This window comes from Pezoporus flaviventris, unplaced genomic scaffold (assembly GCF_033815535.1).
Source record: "Pezoporus flaviventris isolate CSIRO_AGI_PZ_B2104156 unplaced genomic scaffold, CSIRO_AGI_Pfla_v1 ptg000031l, whole genome shotgun sequence".
NCBI lineage: Eukaryota > Metazoa > Chordata > Aves > Psittaciformes > Psittacidae > Pezoporus > Pezoporus flaviventris.
The window spans coordinates 6,971,736-6,991,470 of record NW_026892579.1 but is presented as its reverse complement, the minus strand read 5'-3'; the positions used below and the strand labels follow the sequence as shown (position 1 = coordinate 6,991,470).

Below are 19,735 nucleotides of genomic sequence, written 5' to 3'. Positions count from 1 at the left end.
TATTAACAAAGTATGGATACTTAGGTATTTCCTTAACTTTACAATCAAAATAATTTTTGGTTGAGTATCTCTGAATTATCTTAGAAGGAAAAAACAAAGCAAGATCAAACTCAAGTAGAACTCCCTTCTACTGAGCAAAACTTGGGACCCCAAACTCCTGTATGCATAAGGTTTACCTTATGCGGTAAGTTTAACAGACCTATCAGATTTCTTGCACCTAACATGAGGCGCTGCTGTTCTTGCTTCTTATTTCCTTTCCAATCAACTCTATCTCAATTTATGCAGCAGAATTGCTTTCTCCTGCAGCCCAATCCCGTGTACAGCTGTACCAGTGGGCCAGTTGAGACCTCCTGCAGTCCTTTTGCAATTAGGGAAGAAGAGATGCCTGGAGCCAAGTTGACATTATTCCAAATGGGAAAATGAACAGGTAAACCTAAGGTTTACCTGATGTGTGCTCAACTGAAGCCTTATCTTTCATTTTCTCCCCTTTTCATGTGGTACCACAAAGATGACAGACTGTGAGCTAAAGAGATTACAAGTTTTATACTTTTCATCCTCCCTTCTCACTGTTTTTACAGTATACTATCCAGTTGGTCTTCATCATCAGTTTAAACTGTTCTATTAAAATAAATTGTATGAGACCAGCTTTTACACCTGCAAGAAACTGGTAAGTTACAATGCTGAGATTTGGAAGCTGCTGGCTAGGGCTAACATGACAGGAATAAGAGATGTGCCTGCCAACATAGTGCTCTTTTGTTAAAAGGATGGGCACTGATACTGCTTTGCATGCTGTTGCCAGTCTCTCTGCAAAGATGAAAAGCAGCATTTATGCTGGCTGGATTTAAAGACGACAGCATTAGCATTCCACTCATACATGCTGCAGAGAGAAGAAATGTGATTATTTTCCTTTCTAGCTGTCGTTATGTGCTGTTATGCCATCTCTTCCTCTTTCTCATTTGCTAATTTCATGAATGAAAACTAAAGCTCCCAGTTTGCTGTCCCTTCTATTTATGTGTCTGGTTTTCCTGACTGCTATTTTAGTTCCAGCTAAAATTAAGAGAAAAGGGGTGGGGGGAGGGAATAAAATTAGGCCAGAGCTATGATACAGACAAAAGCAGTAACTGGACATGGCAGCAGCACACTTGGTGACTCAAATACATAACTGAAATCTCTGAAAACATTTCTCCAGTTTGCTTCAATAATAAAAATCCATAAAGTTGATACAGTCGATACATTAAGTAAAGATTTCTAGAGGAAAACACCACAGATGACAGCAGTGGCCTGGAAAAAGAAGGTTAGATTAACACATCTCGATTTTAAAAAGGAAACACTGCTAGACCATTTAGAAAAGAACAAATACAATGTATTTCATAAAAAAAAAAGTTATCATCATACTTTACAAGAAAAACATTACACAAGATATTTAAATGATAAGTATTAGCAACTAGTTTACAGATGTTTTATCTCCAGTCGTTAGGAAAAATCTTACAATTTTATACCATTTTTGTACTTTTATCAGAAACTACTTCCATGGGGACAAAGTGCTGTGGGTGGCTGGTGAGTTTCAAGTAGCAGCGAATCTGCTACTTTTTTTCTAATGTGTCCTGTTTCCACATCCTCTATGTGTCAAAGATGGGGACTCTACCTTTCCACATGAATTCCCCAGATTTTGCCTCTCTCATGCCTGCAGGACCAGCCCTTTTCAGCTCTCTGGTAGTATTTGCACTTACAGAAGAATGGCACAATTTGCCTTAAAAGTGTAGGAGAGGCACAGACATTTCATTTCTCTTTCATGGGAATCCACTGCTCCATCAGGCTTGGACATCTCTAGTTTCCCTGGTTTTTTAAATCTCCAAGACAAACATTCTTGCAGCATTTCCTTCCTCATCCCCCTCCTCAATGTGCCAGCTTTCCTGCATTTTGCAATGAATGGTTTATGGAGCGATGTGAATGCATTTACTCTTTTCTCTGCCTTCAGGTTCAGACAGAAGGCTGGTTTCATTTTACATTTTCAAGCAGACAGATTCTTCCAATTTTCCTCCCAACTCATTGCAGCTGACAGCTTATGATACAGAGAGGGTCTATTCAAGAAGGCTGTTCAGGCAGCATGACACAATCCCTTAGTATAGCAATATAGGTGCAAGCTCCCTTTCAAGAAAAGATACAATTTCCCCTATGACAACTCCAAAGAGCCTACAACTTGGCTCTCTGTGCTTGTAGATCATCCACAGTGGCTGCACAGGATGGGAAGGAGGCTGTTTCTCAGCTGCTTTATGCCAGTTCTGAGCCAGAGGACAGCTTACTGAAGAATGGAAAATTGACCTATGTAGGTAAAGTTTTCTCTCAAACTCCAGGATAGTTGTCAGGGTACCAAGAACACTGTAACTATGTTTTTCTTTGTTGTAAATCTACAGCTCTTCTTTTCAAACTGTTTCCTGCCTCTCAACCCTCAAAGAGCTCAGGATTTCAATACCTTTTAGAATTAAAGAGAATTCTCAAATTCTCTTTATAATGATGTGCTTTCTTTTACCTGCCTCTACATAGATTTTGGTACTCGCACTTACAAGTACTCTCATTTCACAGCTGAATTACTCTCAGTAATAACTTCCTAGAAATAAAGGTGCTTATTCCCCTCAATACTTGGACAAATGTGCTAGTTATCAGCACAGATGAAATCACAGATCATAATTCTGGAGAAGCAGCCAGGTCTCCTCCTGGTCTACAGACCTCAAGATGACATTTTCATTTGCCAACTGCCCACAGTTAATCAGAGACAACATCTACTAATTTCACAGAAGACCATTTAACCTGGTATTTACTTTATAGACGTCTAGGTGGAAAGACATATTAATCTTACTGTGGTCATTCAGATGCAGCACATGCTGAACAACTTCACAGTGAAGTTATAACTGAATTCAGCTTCAGATCACGAATTCCAGTGAACTTTCTGAAGCAATACTTAGTGAACATGTAACAGAGCAAATTTAGCTCTGCTATAAAAAGTTAGCTTTGGGAAACACAGTGACAAAATGCCAGTGGTGCAGCCCAAGAATAAAACACCAGCAAGCATTAAAACCTCATCACTCTTTGCTTCAGCATCTGTGTCCCTCAAATCAGCCAGCATGTTAGAAAGACTATTCGTATAGATACTCTGGGTCATTTGTTCAAAGACAAAAACACTTGCGGATTTCTGATGGAAAAACAGACTGATGAAATAAGAGCAAGAATTAGGCCAACTACTAAGAGAATGATTAGAAACAGGAACACGAATTCTTCAATTGGACTGTGTAAGAATTCCTCCCACAGTTGAGGTACCCTTTTTTCAGAGCACCAACAAAGCTAATGAAGTCTGTTCCTGGTATTGATGATCAAGACTGAATAGATACTATGTCATTCATTGTGCTAGGAATTTGGAATTTCACTCTTCCACCCTTCCCTCTAACAGCCAAAGATGCCAAGAATACGAACCAAAGTCAAGTTGCAGTCATGCTTCGTATGCCATTTGGTCACAAAAACCTATTAGCCTCTGGCCTGATAATACATCAGTATATAAGATACTGATATGGTTCTCTGCTAATAAATTAAGGTGATTTTGAGTTTTGTTCCATGAGCCCAAAGTGGTAATGCTTCTTGAACACTGCCTAATTGTTTTCTTTCTCTAACTTAACAGACCTACCATTACGTGTGCCTACACTTGGAGTATCCATAGCTTGTGCTGGGAAAAATAACACTAAGACCAGCAAAAAAACATTGTTTAAAAAATAATTCCTGTTGCTGAAAGTTTTCATTAAAGCTGTTTGCTTGTTCACTTCCCATTGAGAAAAAAAAATTGTGGTCCACTACTTTTTAATTGAGTAGTTTTACAGTATTTTTTCCTTCAGTTAAAGTTGCTCTGGATACAGACACCTGTTTTTTTGCTTAATATAAAACATTTACACCAGCAAAATTTCTTATTCTCTTTTGCTGCGGCTACAGAAAATAAAGAGGGAAAAGCACAGCAAACTGTAGATGTGGTCCAAGTTTTAAAAATGTGTTTGTTGAGAGTTCAGCAGAAGTCTGATTCATTAAGTAGTACTGCATAGAGGGGGGAAGGAAGTAGACTAAGATGATGACAGCAGTCTGCTTCTCCATTAATAGATCAAATCTTTTCTCTTTCAGGAATACAAGTTAACTAAATCTGTGCAGGCACGCTAGCACAGTGTTGAAAGAGAAGATCTCTTAAGAAGAGATTTCTCAGACAGCAACCTGGTAGTTGGTACACTCCCTTGAAGTATATAAAAACTGCATGCTTTTTTCATTCCATAATGCCTTCAATATGTACAGATGTAGATGACTTCTATTCTTCAGTGATATATACATATTCTAACTGCTGAGTTCTGTCTTACTCTTTATGTACTAGTACTTTTTAAACTTCCACATAACTGGAGAATTCTTCATTTATTGGCCATTCTCAGTAATTTTCCTAAGTTTGATGGAGCACTAGATTTCCAAGAAAGAGAAAAATAAAATTATGTTCCTTACCTGAATTTTGTCTTTTCTGAACAGGGATCTGCTGCTCTGTCAGGACCCACCCTGTGTTGGTTGCATTCAGCAACTCTTTTTGCATTCTGGCTTCATGGGCTTGGTCAATGCCTTTCTCATCAGAGGTTTTCTGGTTGGAGAGAGAAAGAATTGCAAATGTACTCTGCCTAGTACACATTTTTTCTTGTGGCTCTATCACCACTCAGCAGGGTGACTCAGAGTTTAAATCTGTTTATTTTTCCTTGCAATTTTACAGCTTTGCACCTCTGACAGTAGGGCCTGGAGAGACGTCTGTGGTTCCACCTACTCACCAGCTGAGAGGGCTACCAAACAGGCTTCCCAGCCTTGGTGGAGATGGGGGAAACCAGCAGTTTTCCAAGTCTGATGGAGCAGGCGATTTCCATTCAGAGAAGACAAAACTAATGAGGGAAACTGATTTTTCAACTACTGGTTATTTAAATCAGTCAATAGTAGTTTCAGTACCACGTAGGGTTTTCTCTGTCTTGCCTCAGAGTCCCTAGAAAAATTCTTCCCATCTGAGGGGTTTTCTATAGCTCTCAGCATTGTTAATATCTACTAAAGTTTCGAAGAGATGTGTAATGAATTCTGGTATTAACAGGAAAGGTTATATGTTAAAGAAGATTACTTATATGGCTGATTAGTTTCAAGACTGTAACTCAGCTGCTTAGGAGGATCTGAATGCTCTTGCTGTCAGAGAAAAGGAAAAGCAAAAAGTATTTTTATTTGAAAGACCACCATGCTTGTCCACTCTAGAAATAATCCTTTGAGGGAAACAACAACACCAACATCAATAAAAACCAGTATTTGAGAGACTGGGAAGGGTTGAAGGAGCTAAATCTGCTGTACCAAGCCTGAAAAATAAAAGCAGAACGTACAGATATGCTACCTTTTTACAATATTCACTACTTCCTGGAAAAGAGTTCTTTCATCAGTAGCGTAACTGACTTCTAGTCCTGTAACTCCAGATCTTGTGAGCAAGGGGGCTTGGTCTCTGCTCCCTAGAAAATAAAGTAAAAAACCATCATTACAATTTAGAAGTCATTCATTCATTCATTCATTCATCCACTACTTCAGCCAACAGTACTGCTTTAGAATAAAATATACAACTGAAAAGAAGTATGGAATGCAACCTATTTTTATCTTTAACACTAATGATTACCACGATTAATTTCATGGACTTGTCTTGTTCCTCTTGGGTGGAAAAGTTTGGTTTTTTACACTTTGTAAAATTCTACCATAGTGGTAATCTTGCACAAATTCTCTGATATAAATTTTATTCAAGAGAAATTTCACCATTGTCCAGGTACAAGAGTCCAGATATTAGAAAATTATTTTTGAATACAAAATGTTGCAGGACCACAGTTTTCATGCAAAATACATACTTTAATTGCTAGCTGAGAGCCCTGCTTTGCAAAATGCTTTGAATAATGAAAATGCTACACATGAAAATGCTACACAGAAATAGTATAGCTCTTTTTTCAGTACATTTCTTAAAAAAAATCTGTTAAGTTACTAATAGCAATGGAAAACATGAGCAACTGCTCACTTACGGCATGTTAAGAGTGTCTACGTTGATAAATGTGTGAACAATAGCTGAATTTGTGTGCATGCAGGAACTCAGCATTTGCCTTCCATATAAAAAACCCCTGCTTTACTAATATGCAACACATACTCCTGGTTTTCATTTTCTTTATACAACAGATAGCAATATCTCTGATTAAGGCAACAATCTGGAGTTTTTAAAAGGCATTCCACTTTTATTCTTAAGAACTTGGTAATTAAAAAAAGTGTGCTTTCAGAAATAAATTAAAATGAGTACTGTAACTTACAAAGCAATAATAATACAAAAAGGGGGAAAAAAAAGGTGTTTCTCAATGTCAAGTCACTCCACAGGGAACTCAAAAGTTCTAACCAAGAAAATATTAACAGCACACATCAATTAAAGGAAGGAATGGCACAATAACATTTAAACATGTCACTTTCACTAACAAACCCAGATCAGAACCTCTGGCTTTTCAAAATATTATTGGACCTCTTCACAGAGAGCTTTTTCTTGATAATTTATCAGTGGCACACACCTAGGGAGCCATAGTGGCTATACTGTGGAAAGTCTCACTTAGTAAGATAGTAACAAGCATATAATAGCACAAAAAACTTCACTGAGAATAATAAGAACTTAGCTTAACATGATACAGTATCTACAATACTTCAAAAAATAAAGTGGTTAAAAGAAGGAACTGTTGCCTTAATGCTGAATTTATTTTTGGTAGGCTTTGTCTACGCTTAGATTTTAGACAGTATTTTGTGGTTTAATACACATTCACAATGCCAAAGAAACCCTGAAAGAAAGAGGACTTTTGGTTTTGGGTATTTTGTTTGGTTGTTTTTTTCTTTTACTAGCCTAAACCAGTGGTACTCAACCTTTAACAGCTGGAGAGCCACTTCTTTATTAAATGGAGTTGTAGAGCACCATAAAAATCAAGTATCATCAGTGTGATTTTTCTTCCATCATGACACTTCAATGTGTGATGATGCCGCCTCAACATCATCACATATTGATACATCACGACATGACACATCAGCATCCTCTCTCCCAGCAGCATTCTGTCTTCAACCCCTTCTGGCTGCTAGGAAGGAGTGGGGTGGAGGGATAGAAGGGGCAAAAGGGCGAGTTTTTCCCCATTCTGCCCCACGGCTGCTGGGTGGGAGGTGATCTCTACTCTTACCTGTGGGGGGATCCCAGCAGCTCCTTTTCTTTCCCCCTATGGGAGGGGGAACTTCAGCGACTCCCACACTGCTGGTCCATTTGCTCAGTGCTCCCCGCGCTGCCTGATAGAGTGGAGCGCCGATCAGACGCCTACATTGCGAGAGCCGCCTGTAGGGCCATGAAGAGCCACATCCGGCTCTAGAGCCACAGGTTGAGTATCACTGGTCTAAACAAAGCCAAAAAGGTACAATAGAATAAGGGCCCCTGTTTAGATCCTAAAAGGATCAGATAAAACCACAAAAATAACCCTTAAGTAAAATATAAAACATACTGTCTTGCTTTTAACATTTTCTACTTGCAGCTATCCAGCAACTTGAGTAGGAAACTGAAGGCAGGTTTTCCTCTTTATACTTTTAGAACACTGCAGGAGCTTTTCCACAAGTAGGCAAACACAGATATTTTGCACATATGTATGTTATTTGTGGTTTACAGCCCACGCAATAGTTCTTTAAAGATATAAGCAGGAAAACTCTATGTTTAATATGGCCATTCATCCAACAGTCAACAAGACAAAATTAAATGAGCTACATAGTAATATAGATACTCGATTATATTTTGCTTGCTACTGTTTGATTACTATGAAATAAATATTTCTGTAAAATATGTTAAGAAAAAAGAAATAAGAACCTTGGCTTGAGAGTGTCCTGTCTGCATCAATCACTATAGCACCAGTGATTTCTTTTTTATCAGTATTTGGCAGTGCTGTGTCTGAAGAGATGCAATAGAATAAAGCACAGATCGGGTCAAACTCTGGGTCTGGTTCCAAATCTCGTCTGGTTCGAGCATGTAACTCCATACTGATGAGGGTGAGGTGCTGGATCTACCAAAAAATAAATACAGTAAGTTAGTGTGCTTTGGAGCTTTCTTAAAAAAATGTAAGAGGACATTATTAGCAGACATTTATATGGTCACATTATACTATAACTAAGAGGTCACACCAGAAAATTAAAAGTTATTAAACATGCATCTCTGGATCTCACTTTTTTGCAAAAAGCATTACCTTACAAAAAAAGATTAATTACAATATATTTTTATACACAATTGAGTATTTGTTTCTGAATATTACCTTCTTCTATCAAAAGCAGAAAATACAAACAGAAATATTCAACAATTGCAAATTCCTATGTTTTCAAACAGCTTTGCATATTGAGCTGAATTAAGTTTCCAGATCTAGAATAAGAATCACTGTTGGTCTTTATCCTCCTTTCCCTCCATCACCCAAGACATGCAAACTACCTTGAAGGCTAAGTCACTTACAGGAAGATATGAAGAAGAATACCTATCTTTCCCTTCACTGGCATTAATTTACTTCCACATCATGTTGCCACAGCTTTTTGAAGAATGGCTGGCATTAAGAAAATGCTAATCCCTGCATATTACACAGTTTTATGTCTATAATAAATACTGTAGTATTTAATATTGTGTCAACGCTATGTTGGTGCTCTATTGTCTTGCATAATATAGTTGATAATGTGGACTAATAGCCAAACTGGAAGGATGAAAAGGAAGAAGTTACAAATACTTCTGAGTAAGCAAAGTGCCCTGGGGGCAACCTGATTTCCTCTAGATTTGCATTCTAAATCACTACAGCCATCGCTGAAATGAAATTTTATTACCAAGCTCTAGCTCCATTTCCTGCAAAATCATCAGATTCTTGTGGCTTCTCCTATGTCATCAAGGCAGTGCATAAAACTGCTATCTCCCCATCTCATCTGTAAATTGGTCAACAGCTAATTCCAAGCCACAGATGTGGTGACTGGGAGCACATACATGCTGGCTGGCCAGCTAGCAGCCAAACACAGTAGTACTATATTCACACTGAATCTCTTTCTCCAGCACCAACTGTGATCTATCTTCTCAGACCAACCACCGATCTACATGAAATATGTAGAGATACTCATTGAGGTATGTATGTACCAGTTTGTTAGATGTAGTAGAAACTGGCCAACAGGTTCAGAAGGTAGCATGCAGAGATACCAGGCGGGCCTGACTGAATGATGTAAGACGCTTTGTTTCTTAAGGAAACAATCCATGAAAGTTTTGGTCAGCTAGTTTTTCCAGTAATGTTTTTATACAAACCTAACTAGTTCTTCCTTCTCATTTTTCCCGTATTTGTATTTTTTTAAAAGGAAAATTTACCACCTTCTTAACAAAAATGCTGTGAAATTTAAGTCAATCCTACTAAATAAAGGTACTTGGAGATCAAGCTTAAACTGGTAGAGAACTTAAAGCTGTAGCCCTCACACACTGATTATGTCAGGAAGGGACTGAGGAGAAAAAGGTTTTTAAATTCTGCCATTAGAAAACTGGTCTGATTAACTATCATTTTATAAATTAACATGTAAGTTACCTCATGTAAGGATTTGGCTTCCTGCAGGTTTTCCACACTGACTTTAAAACCGTAAGTATTATTTAAAGATGGTCCTTCTATCTGAGAAGTGTCTTTCTTCGGAGCACCAAGGGCAGCAAACTGATTCTTATTGGGGGAAGAGAAGGGAAAGAAGAAAGGCATAGTGTAATACTGAAAAAACTACAGGTTGCTAAATTCAGATACAATACTCAAAACAAATTTATCAATGAAAATGTAAATGATATGCTACACTTACTAAAAATGGCTTTCACTATCTCCTAATGTAATTTTTCAACAAGGACACAACAGCTATATCTTTCTGCCTTTTAGGAATAATTTTAATGAAACCTCATACTAAAGCAATATACAGTTTGAAAACCCCACAAAAATCCACACATATTGACTTGCTCAGAAGCCTGAGGACAGAGGAACCAGAAAATCTCTATTCCCTCTTGAGCAACAATTCATCAAAAACCTCCGTTTCAGTCACCACTTTAAGGCACTGAATTAAGGGTACACTTAAGTATCCACCTGAACTGAGTGAATATTGAGAACAAATGAAAAGACTACTGGGTCATTTTCATAATGCACCTTGCCTACCATTCCCTTTCCAATGTGGGAAACAGAAATATTGTTTAGGGAAAACATGTGAGCCTGATAATTTTATGCAATCCATTCCCCCTCTGCTCTGTCAGCATATCAGTGCTGTTCACTGCCTATGTTGTTTTCAGAAAATGCTTAGAACATTGTCTGAAAACTAATACACACAGAGACACATAAATATACACGTCCATGTGTACGTAGAAAAGGGAAAATAAAAGTATAAAAGCTATATAAAAAAACCCTATAAAAGGTATATAGAAGGGAAATCCCAACAGAACTTAAAAAGGATGCAGCTAGAAGAGCAAAACATTCTCCTTACAGTCTCTTTAGTACCTCACTACCCTAAAGCATAGGACATATTTACGATATCCGGCTTTGCCACCCAACAACTCATCCTAGCTCTAAGTGTATACTGATTCTACAGCAATTGCACCCTATCACTTTAAACGTATTTTCAAGTTCTTGACAGCACAAGAAAAACAAAAAAAAAACCAACACAAGAGAATGGAAATTTGTATGTGTGGCATAATAAAAATATATCTGTACATAAAATCTTAATTTACCTTCATTTGTGTGGTTAGAAGTACTCTGCGAAGACCATCAGTATTATTTCCCCTCTTGTGGCTCAGTTTCTGGGCTTTTGGTTCTGGAAACAGATGTGAGTGCAAAACTGCTTAGTCTCATTAATATTGCCTACACATTAAACAACATTTTAGAAACAACCAAAGGCATTTGGTTAACATAATAAACAAACGTCATATTAAAACAAATACAACTTTATTCTCTGTCCAATCCAAAGCAAAACTATTTCAGTTTGGTATCTATGGACACTAAGGAACATGTAATGCAAGGCTAGTAAGTTACCAAGCCTCACATGACTACCATCTTAACACCACAATGTTATTCACACTCTACATTTAGATTACGCTTGAAAAAATGCAAGCAATGTAAAAAAAAAAAAAGATTTCAAGATCCCCCAAATAAGATATATTTTAATTTTTAACCAGCACTTCAGAGTTCAGATACTAGAGACCATCACAAAGCAAAAGGGTGTTCTGCTTCTACACTTTTCTCATAACTCAGTAGTTACTTTAACAAGAATGCAAAGGCCTTTTTCTTTCCAAAACTAGTTTTAAACTTATTTTTGTGGAGACATAATTCTCATTATGTCAAAAGAAATATAATGTCCTATTCAGATTTTTTTCTGCATCATTAGAATCATTCAATCAATTTACCTGTGGATAAAGGAGTAAACCCAAGAACTTCAGGCACTCTATCTTGATTTTTCCTCTGCACAATAGGAGTACTATGTAGGCAAATAGATTTTGAATTTCCAGGATCTTCATTAACTGGAAATGGAGAATTGGCAAAGGATGCCCTATCGTCCTCGTGGGTGGATGGAGAGTTTTGTGCACTTCCCACAGGTACTACATCATTTCCTTCCACAGATGACAAAATAATATCCTGACTTTTCCACTCTGTGTCTTCTAATTTGGACTGCTTGGGATCTGGAGATGCTACTTGCTGCCAAGGAGGAAGTACTGGAGAATCTGGTGAACTGTAATTGATATAATAATCTTCCTCCTCCTCCTCCTCCTTATCATGTTCTAGTGTTGAATTAACAAGTGTCTTGCTTTCAGATAGAGTTTTATTAGAGTCCATGTAATTTTTAGTATTTACAGAAGTTCCTATAGTGCTTATAGACTTGTCACAGGTTTCCTTGTTTTGCATTTTTGTATTTTCTGCCAGAGCAGCAGCAGTATTCTCTGTAGGCAAAACAGGTCTTTCATCTTCCAGGCTCGATAAATTTAAATCTTTAGCTGCTTTTACTACTTCTATAGATTTCTCTTCAGACAATACTACAGAGCTGAAATTCTCAGCTGCCTTTGCCAGCTCAGCGGGATGAGTTTTAGGCAATTTCTTGAAATGTTCATACTCTTCTTTGGCATGAAGCCACATCTGAACTTGCTGTTGGCTTGGAGCACACTTGCATGGCATTATGACTATTTTTTTGTCTTCGCTAATTTTATGGCTATTACTTTCTCTTTTATTAACAGTAGAGTGACCATAACGAGGAGGAGACCCTGGTCTAGGGTTTTCTGTCATTGCTGAAAATGCAGTCTTCCAGAGCCGTAGACCTTCTAATGAGAAGTCCCCCTCAAATTCAAGCAGGTCATTTGGAAGCCTAGTTTCCACTGTGAGAAGCCGTCCTCCAATCTCCCTGTGAAGAAAATAGCTTGAGTTATTGTTTTACTCTCAATTGCATTACAGGCAATTTAGAGCAAAACAGTCCTCAAGATGATATACAGGCAGAATCTTGCTAACTAGTTTTCGCACTATGCAATTCCTGTGGGCAGTGTCTTCCTTTTACAAACCAAGCAGACATATTCCCACTTACTACAGTAATATGAAGCAATAAAACACCGAAGTGTCAAGAATGAAAAATGGGTATTTGCACGGGAAGTACAGTAATTTTCAACTTCAAATGTACTGGTATCAGATGGGATCTTTCATGCATCTGTGCCACATAACAGCACAAAATTGTTTACAGGAATAAATTAAATTTAGTATAATCACAAGCATATGTAGACAGAAATGTATTTAACACAGTACCTTGGCTTTTCTGGAGCATCTGAAGGATTGCTGCAAAATGGTTCCTGATAAACTGTTTCTGCGAGATCATGATCCAGCAAAGTTGCCATGATTTCTTCACGACTGGGTGGGGACATGAGAGGCTTAAGAACGTGAGCGGTCCGAGGTGTATAACTTCCATTCTTTGACTGTGAGGGAGAACTGGTTGATCTTGGTGAACTATCTGGAGTTGGGGTTAGTGCCTCGTTGTTTCTTGAAACATGTAGTTCTAAATCCTCAGAAGCTGCATCCATAAGCTCACCATCAGGAGAAGATAAAATTGATGTAAAAGAGGTATTAACTGAATCAAGTGGTTGGCAGGGTTCAAAAGTGGTTTCTTTTCTAATGTGGCTTTGAATCCAGTCTGAGGTGGTTGGCTGAGGAAGGTTAAGAAATCTCTCTTTATTACCTGTATTTCTGTTCAATTTAAATTTTTCATTTAAACAAACCTCAGTCTCTTGTGCACGAAAGATATCGATGGAACTAGACCTAGAAGTTGAAGGATGAACATTTTTCCTCCACTGGCTATGGCAGTGGCTCTCATTACTATCCAGTGAGGTTTTCTCAAAAAGCTCAGGGCTCAGGGAACCAGTCCGTATCCATTTACTTGTGCTTGGAGAATGCTGCTTTTGTTCCTCAGATTTTTGGTCGTTATGACACACAAAGTCATTTTCTGCTGTTTGTCCAGAACCAAGATCTTGAATTGCATCACTCAAGAATTTCTGGGGCAAATTTTGATCTGCTGGGACAAACTGGCTTGCAGAATAAAAACTGCAAAATCCAGTTTGTCCTATAGCATTAATATCAAAGTTGTAACTGTGGTCGGGAGACAAGCTGTCTTCAAGCGAGTAGCAGCTTTCAAAACCAGGGTCTGAAAAAATAATGGGGCTGTCATCAGACATAGAGTGATCGATGCGACTCGTGATCTGCTGGCTTAACGACTCTATTTTTGAAAGTTTTGCTGGTTTTTCTTTAGGTTTTGTGCTCCTGGGAGCACGAGATTTTCTTGGCGATGCGACTGACCGCGACCTTTTGATTGCCTTATTCTGCTCAAGAGGGCATGGTATACTCCTGCTCAGCTGTGTTTTAGCTGGTAATGGTTGCTGTGTAACATTAGCATTCTGAGCTTTCTGCTGTCTCTTCTGGAGCAACTCTTTCAAAACAGCTAGGCCAGACTGTCCTTCACTGAATGCTGATGGGGCCACTATAGTCCTGTTTTTATACTGGGTGATGGGTTTTGGTTGCATGGTTGTTTCTGACAGAGACCTTTGTTTTACTGTTTCAGGTTTAAAATGTGACATATCCAAAATAAATCCTCTCTGGTTTTGATCCCAATTTAACTGTTTCACTGGACTCTTCAAAGATGTTACGAAACAGTTCTTAGGCAACTGAAGTGGCCCAGGGCTTTCCTCAGATGACTTAAGAATAGAAGAACAAGGATCAGAATGCTTGGATGCCTCTGGTAAGCAAAAAATCTGCTGTTGACTATTGTCTTTACAATGAAAATAGTTAGTGGCATGTAACTGATCCATCTTTGCTGTGTCCAAAGAGTCACGAGTTTCAGTTAATTTCTCAGCTGGTGGTAAATATCTGTTTTGCAAATTTTTTGTGTCTTCTGCTTTTGCAGAAGTCTTATCTTTAGAGATGCGTGTGTTCTGCATTACCTGAGTTGTGTGATTAGATGGATCAAATATGTTTTGAATGACAGCAGAATCCTTCATTCTAAACACAGCACTTTGAGTCCTGGGCCTTTGAGAGCTCATTTTTGGTACTTCCCTTCCAGATGCCACAGGAGTAGATGTGAAAGATGAATGAGGGTCTTCTTGTGAAGCAGGTGCACGCTGTGCATCTACAGGCTTCTCAATTTCCATCAAAGAATGAAAACAGCCTGATGAATTACCTTGTGCATCAGCTGCTGAGGGGAGCTGTGCGGATGGTAGATATCCTGCAGAATAGCCAGGAAGAGGACTGTCTTTCCGGTTATGAAGTGGCTGCAAGTTGGCAGAGTTGTAAGAAATCTCAGGCAGATCTTGATGTTTCAGCACAAACTTTACCTCTGCAGTAGAGTTAGCATTTCCTTTTTCATGTTTAAATACAACACGCTTTCTTGAGGTTGCTTTTTCAACTGTTTTTTGCCTTTGTTTTCTCGGTTTCTTCTTTACATCATCTGCTGTTTTATCAGTCTGGTTGATTTTTTTCTTTTTCTTAGTAGATACAGTGGGGCTAGCAAATTTCTTTTTACATTTCTTAACCTGAGTTTTTGCTCGACTGCTTTTTCCTGCACTAGAATTAACATTCTTGCTGATGTACATATTTGGTCCCCTATTAAATAAAGCTTCTCTCTCCAGGTTGGTCAAAATTTCTTCTGCTTTTGGATCAGTGGGAGACCAGCAGCGAGGTGGAGATGTGTTTACTGGGCTTGTGCTTCTCTCAGAAAGAAAACCTAACTTAGACATAACATCACTATAGTTATAGTCACAGTCTTCAGCTTCAGCATTGTAGGATGGTGAAGGAGGAGAAAGAATTGCATGAGTCCTTTTTCTGAAAGATAAAGTTCTTTTGATATTTTTACTACCAGTTTTTTGTGGCTTTCCAGCTTTTTTCTTGGTTGACTTATGTTTTGCTTTCCTTTTATGACTTTTCTTTGGTGTTAGTGGATAAATAGGATATTTGGTTGCAGGAGAGTCAGGAACTTTAGGCCAGAAGTCCTTTAAAGGTGCAAGCTTTTTATATAAGTTCATCTTTTCCTCTGTGAGTACTACTCTTTCCTCACTAGAATCTACTTTCCCTAGTTTAACAAGCATATTTTTTCTCCCTCTAAATCTATTGATGATAATATATTTAATAATAACAGGTGGCAACTTTTTAGAAAGTTTTCTACGCTTTCGAGACTTCTGAGACCCATCCAAACTTTCAACACCTTCTATCATTTGAGGTAGATTAATTTTTGAGTTGTGTGCGACAAAGCTTGATTCACTGTCTTCAGTCTCATAATTTACCTTCCGTTTCGTTCGGAGTGTATATTTATTCCCACATAATCCAAATGACTGCTCAGTTTCAAGAGATCCATCTGAAAACTGACAGTCAGTATAATTAGCAGTACTCGCAGGCATTTTGTTTTCAAAAACTTCAAGAGGAACTTGAACAAAGTCACTAGGTAAAGCACTATCCTTATCAGGAATGTTACTACAAGCATTACCTTGTGTATAGCAGCTTTCCTTCACTGATACAACATCATTTACACTTAAAGGCTCCTGATGACTGATAAAATTATGCTTTTTTTTATTCAGCTTCAACCTGGACTGTTTGTTGCCTTGCTGTAACTTGTATGTCACAGGAGCTAACTTCTGTGGTCGACTGAGACAATTAGAAAGAACAACACTAGGAAAGAACATATAATGTGCTGCTTGTTGACTGAGGCTTGGCTTTTCTGCCTTATGCTCCTGAAATTCTTCATACCTAATTTTAAGCTTATTAAGGCCACCTTCATCAGTGTTATTTTCAAGTGAATGTACCACAGTTCGACTGCCTCCTGAACAAGACACCAACTCACAATTTTCTGTAACTGCTGCTGGAAAAAAACTATTTATACTTGCACTGCTGGATTTTTCATTTACTTCAGAGGACATTTTACCTTTGGAATGGCTGGAGTGGCTCAAATCAGAAAAGTTAAATAAGTTTTTATTCAACATGCTGTCACCAATGTGGCGGCCCACATGCATAAAAGAGACATCCTTTTCAGCCTTTCTGATGCTAGTATACTTCCTATTAGGTATCTGTCTGTTCACTGATGAAATATCATCTTCATACTCAAAAATATTATTTTCACATGAAGGAACTGTGAGAGTATCTTTCTTGTTACTCTCTTTGTGCGAGTTTTCTGCATGGGTACTACTGCTGAATGGAGTTGGATATTTTGCTGAGTAAGTGCTTTCTTTTGTAAGAGAATGGACTGAAAGTTCAGGTCTTGTTTCTGTGTTTGGTTGTGAGAGGTCTTCTACTAAATCTTCATTATTCAAAACATGGTTAGAAAGGGCACTTGTGTGTTTACACTGAAAAGTAATTTTAGCAGAAGATGGGGGTTCTAGCGTAGCAGCATCTTTGTGAAAGATTGAGGTCTTTACAGACATTTTGCTTGTTGCAATGACGGAGGAGTGAGTTCGAGAACTTTCATTATTCAAAGGATTGTCTGAAATGGAAGACAAGCAATTTTACTCTAGTTTTTCTGTAAAAAAAAAACAAAACCTAAGGCATTAACCATTTTAATTACACTTCCCTGAAAGTCCTACCACCCAAAGAAGAAAAAAAACCAACCCTCTTCTAAATCACATGGCATTTATGATCATGACAACAGATCCTGAGTACGAGATTTGCTTTATCAAAATCATGTTGTTGGCACATTTGTGTCTCAGCTGTTCTGTCAGTTACTCCTAAATGGTAGGCTTACAATTGCTAAAGATTTCATGCTGGTTTTCTGAAAGAAGGCTTCTAAAATCACTTTCGGGTAACTAAATACAGATTGATTTCTATAAAAGCTTGTATCCTGCTTTGTCCCTGAAAAGCATGCATACTCATTGGCTCTGAAAAAACAAAGAACTTTGATGACTTTCCCTATACAGAAAGCTAAAGTACTATCTAACAACATGGCAAGGGCTTTGAAATATTTGTATTTGTCCTGTGCACTAAGTACACATAATTTGCTGCACATTTATGAAGCAGAGCAATCCACTACCTATTCAGGTTTTTATGCAAGGAGCTCACACCATTAAGTTATATCACAACTTTATAACCATGCATTAACATTCCCACACAGATCTGTGACCAGCATGTGATGCAGTAACTGTCCTGTGCAGACTCATCACATGATACCTGGGACAATTTCAGTCTCTTTTGCTAATACTTTTACCACATTTCTTGCAGGATAAGTGTGCACGGGCAGGTGGTAAGTAACAACAACTGCTTTGCAGCAACTGTGTGCTTGCTCATAACTGCGATAAACATCAAGTAATTTAAAAGTGTTTATTCCTGTGCAAAGGGTCAGTTACCACAGAGCTCCTGGCACACAGCAATTTGTTCATGTGTCCACATCTTTAGCTGAAATGAAGCGGGGATAGGAGTTATGAAACATGCCGTATGACCTGGAAGCACACACTGCATGCTGTCATACCGGACGGGGGATCCTTTGGGCCTTCACTGTAAGTCTCAACCAATCTGGGGATTATTTTAGATTCATGCTGCCTTCAGCTTACCAATTTATTTGTTGCCAGGTGAGAAAAATAAAAAGGAAGTCTCAATCTGTTTCTAATCACATTTTCTAATGTTTACACAGAGTCCCTGAGCTGTGAAACACAGCTGGGAGATGCTGACTATGATTCTTTGAGGGTAGAATTCCACACAAAGAATGAGGATGATTAACAGCAAACCAAGAAAATAGGAGTTGGATGAAATATCAGTGAACGCTTGGAAGATATCTGACTATTCAGATACAAAAATTGCAAAAATACTTGTCCATCAGTCAGATACTGCAGACACAGATTCATGTGTGGATAAACATTTTCTAATTTAGAGGAACGGAGACAGAGATCTATTTTGAATTTGAAAAAGGCGTAAAACTTCATAGTAATAAGCTTATTCTGAAATTCTTCTACATGTGATATTTCATGCACTTAAAATATTCAAAAATTTAAACAATGATTTAAGATACAGTCTCATCAGACAGATTCATTTCTTTTTACATTAAATTACAAAGCACTGCAAATAAGTAAATTACAATTGTATATTTTGTAAAGCCAAATAATATTAGTAGTACCAAATCACCTATTAACCCTAAGACTACACCCACAAAGGTAAAGGAAAAAGCAAACTTCAATGCTTTAAAAAGTGAGCACAAAAGAATAGCTATGGTTGTCTATACAATGAGATCATATAACTCGCTTTGTCTAATAAAGAATTGCTAATAGATGTATTAAGATGTATGTATTTTATATACTACTAGATGATGTTTGTTATTTTTGTCAAATAGCTTCAAAAGGCATAAACTAATACAGATATTTTGTAAAATATTACATTCCTGCTCTAAAGAGCAAATGCAATGATAGGAAGTTAGGTACATGCATGAGCACAAGGAAAATTTTACATTAACCAGTCTGAACTATGGATTAAGAATAAAGCTTCTATACAAGGTGACGTTAACAAATTCAAATTCAAAATTTTAAAGGCAATTAAGTATGACTAATATGACATTTCTAAATAAAGAACAATTACTGCTGATTAGACGAAGAAGAAAAGTGAACCTAATATTGAGAAAACCTGGAAATAGATATGTATTTTTCCCTCAAGAGATCCAAACATTTATCACTGTTCTGCTCAACAGCAAAAGATTGTCTAATTGTAGATTGCCTAATGAAACCAGCAGTAATATTTATATATTTGCCTAACCTCAAAGTGTGCATTCTATTAACTCAGGTTAGCCGATCAAAGACAGCAAGTTACAGATTTATTTATTTATAGATTTTGAAAGGCAGTTAGTTTCTTCTGCATCAGCTTTGCCACTGCATAGTTTTAACGCATGCAATCCCCAGATGTGAATATGCAATCTGTTAAACGAAACATAGGCTCAACTGAAGGCTCACTATATTTAAGAATGTGTGGCAAACAGTTGCAAGCAAAAAGCCATTTAAATTTGCACAGTAATACATATAATATTTACAATTAAATCCTAGCAGGATAAATGATCCTACAGAATCATTAATTTTAATACCATATTTGCATAACAAACTAACAGAAAAATACCTCTTGCAACAAGGTAACTATCTTTTCCATAAGAATAATGAGACAATGCC

General features: G+C 37.6%; 1 protein-coding gene across 2 annotated transcripts in view; it reads right to left on the bottom strand.

Moving 5' to 3' along the window:
- The window catches only part of REV3L (REV3 like, DNA directed polymerase zeta catalytic subunit), a 121,856-nt gene that overhangs the window by 27,711 nt on the left and 74,410 nt on the right, over positions 1–19,735 (bottom strand). The window contains exons 13-18 of one of the 2 annotated variants that reach the window (XM_061460105.1): positions 12,876–17,082; positions 11,498–12,483; positions 10,826–10,908; positions 9,660–9,785; positions 7,937–8,129; positions 5,429–5,540 (exon numbers count right to left, since the gene is read on the bottom strand). In XM_061460105.1, coding sequence (XP_061316089.1) covers positions 5,429–5,540; positions 7,937–8,129; positions 9,660–9,785; positions 10,826–10,908; positions 11,498–12,483; positions 12,876–17,082 — 5,707 coding nt within the window. Of the gene's footprint in view, positions 1–5,428; positions 5,541–7,936; positions 8,130–9,659; positions 9,786–10,825; positions 10,909–11,497; positions 12,484–12,875; positions 17,119–19,735 lie in introns of both variants that reach the window. The other variant, XM_061460106.1, reaches the window with a different exon arrangement.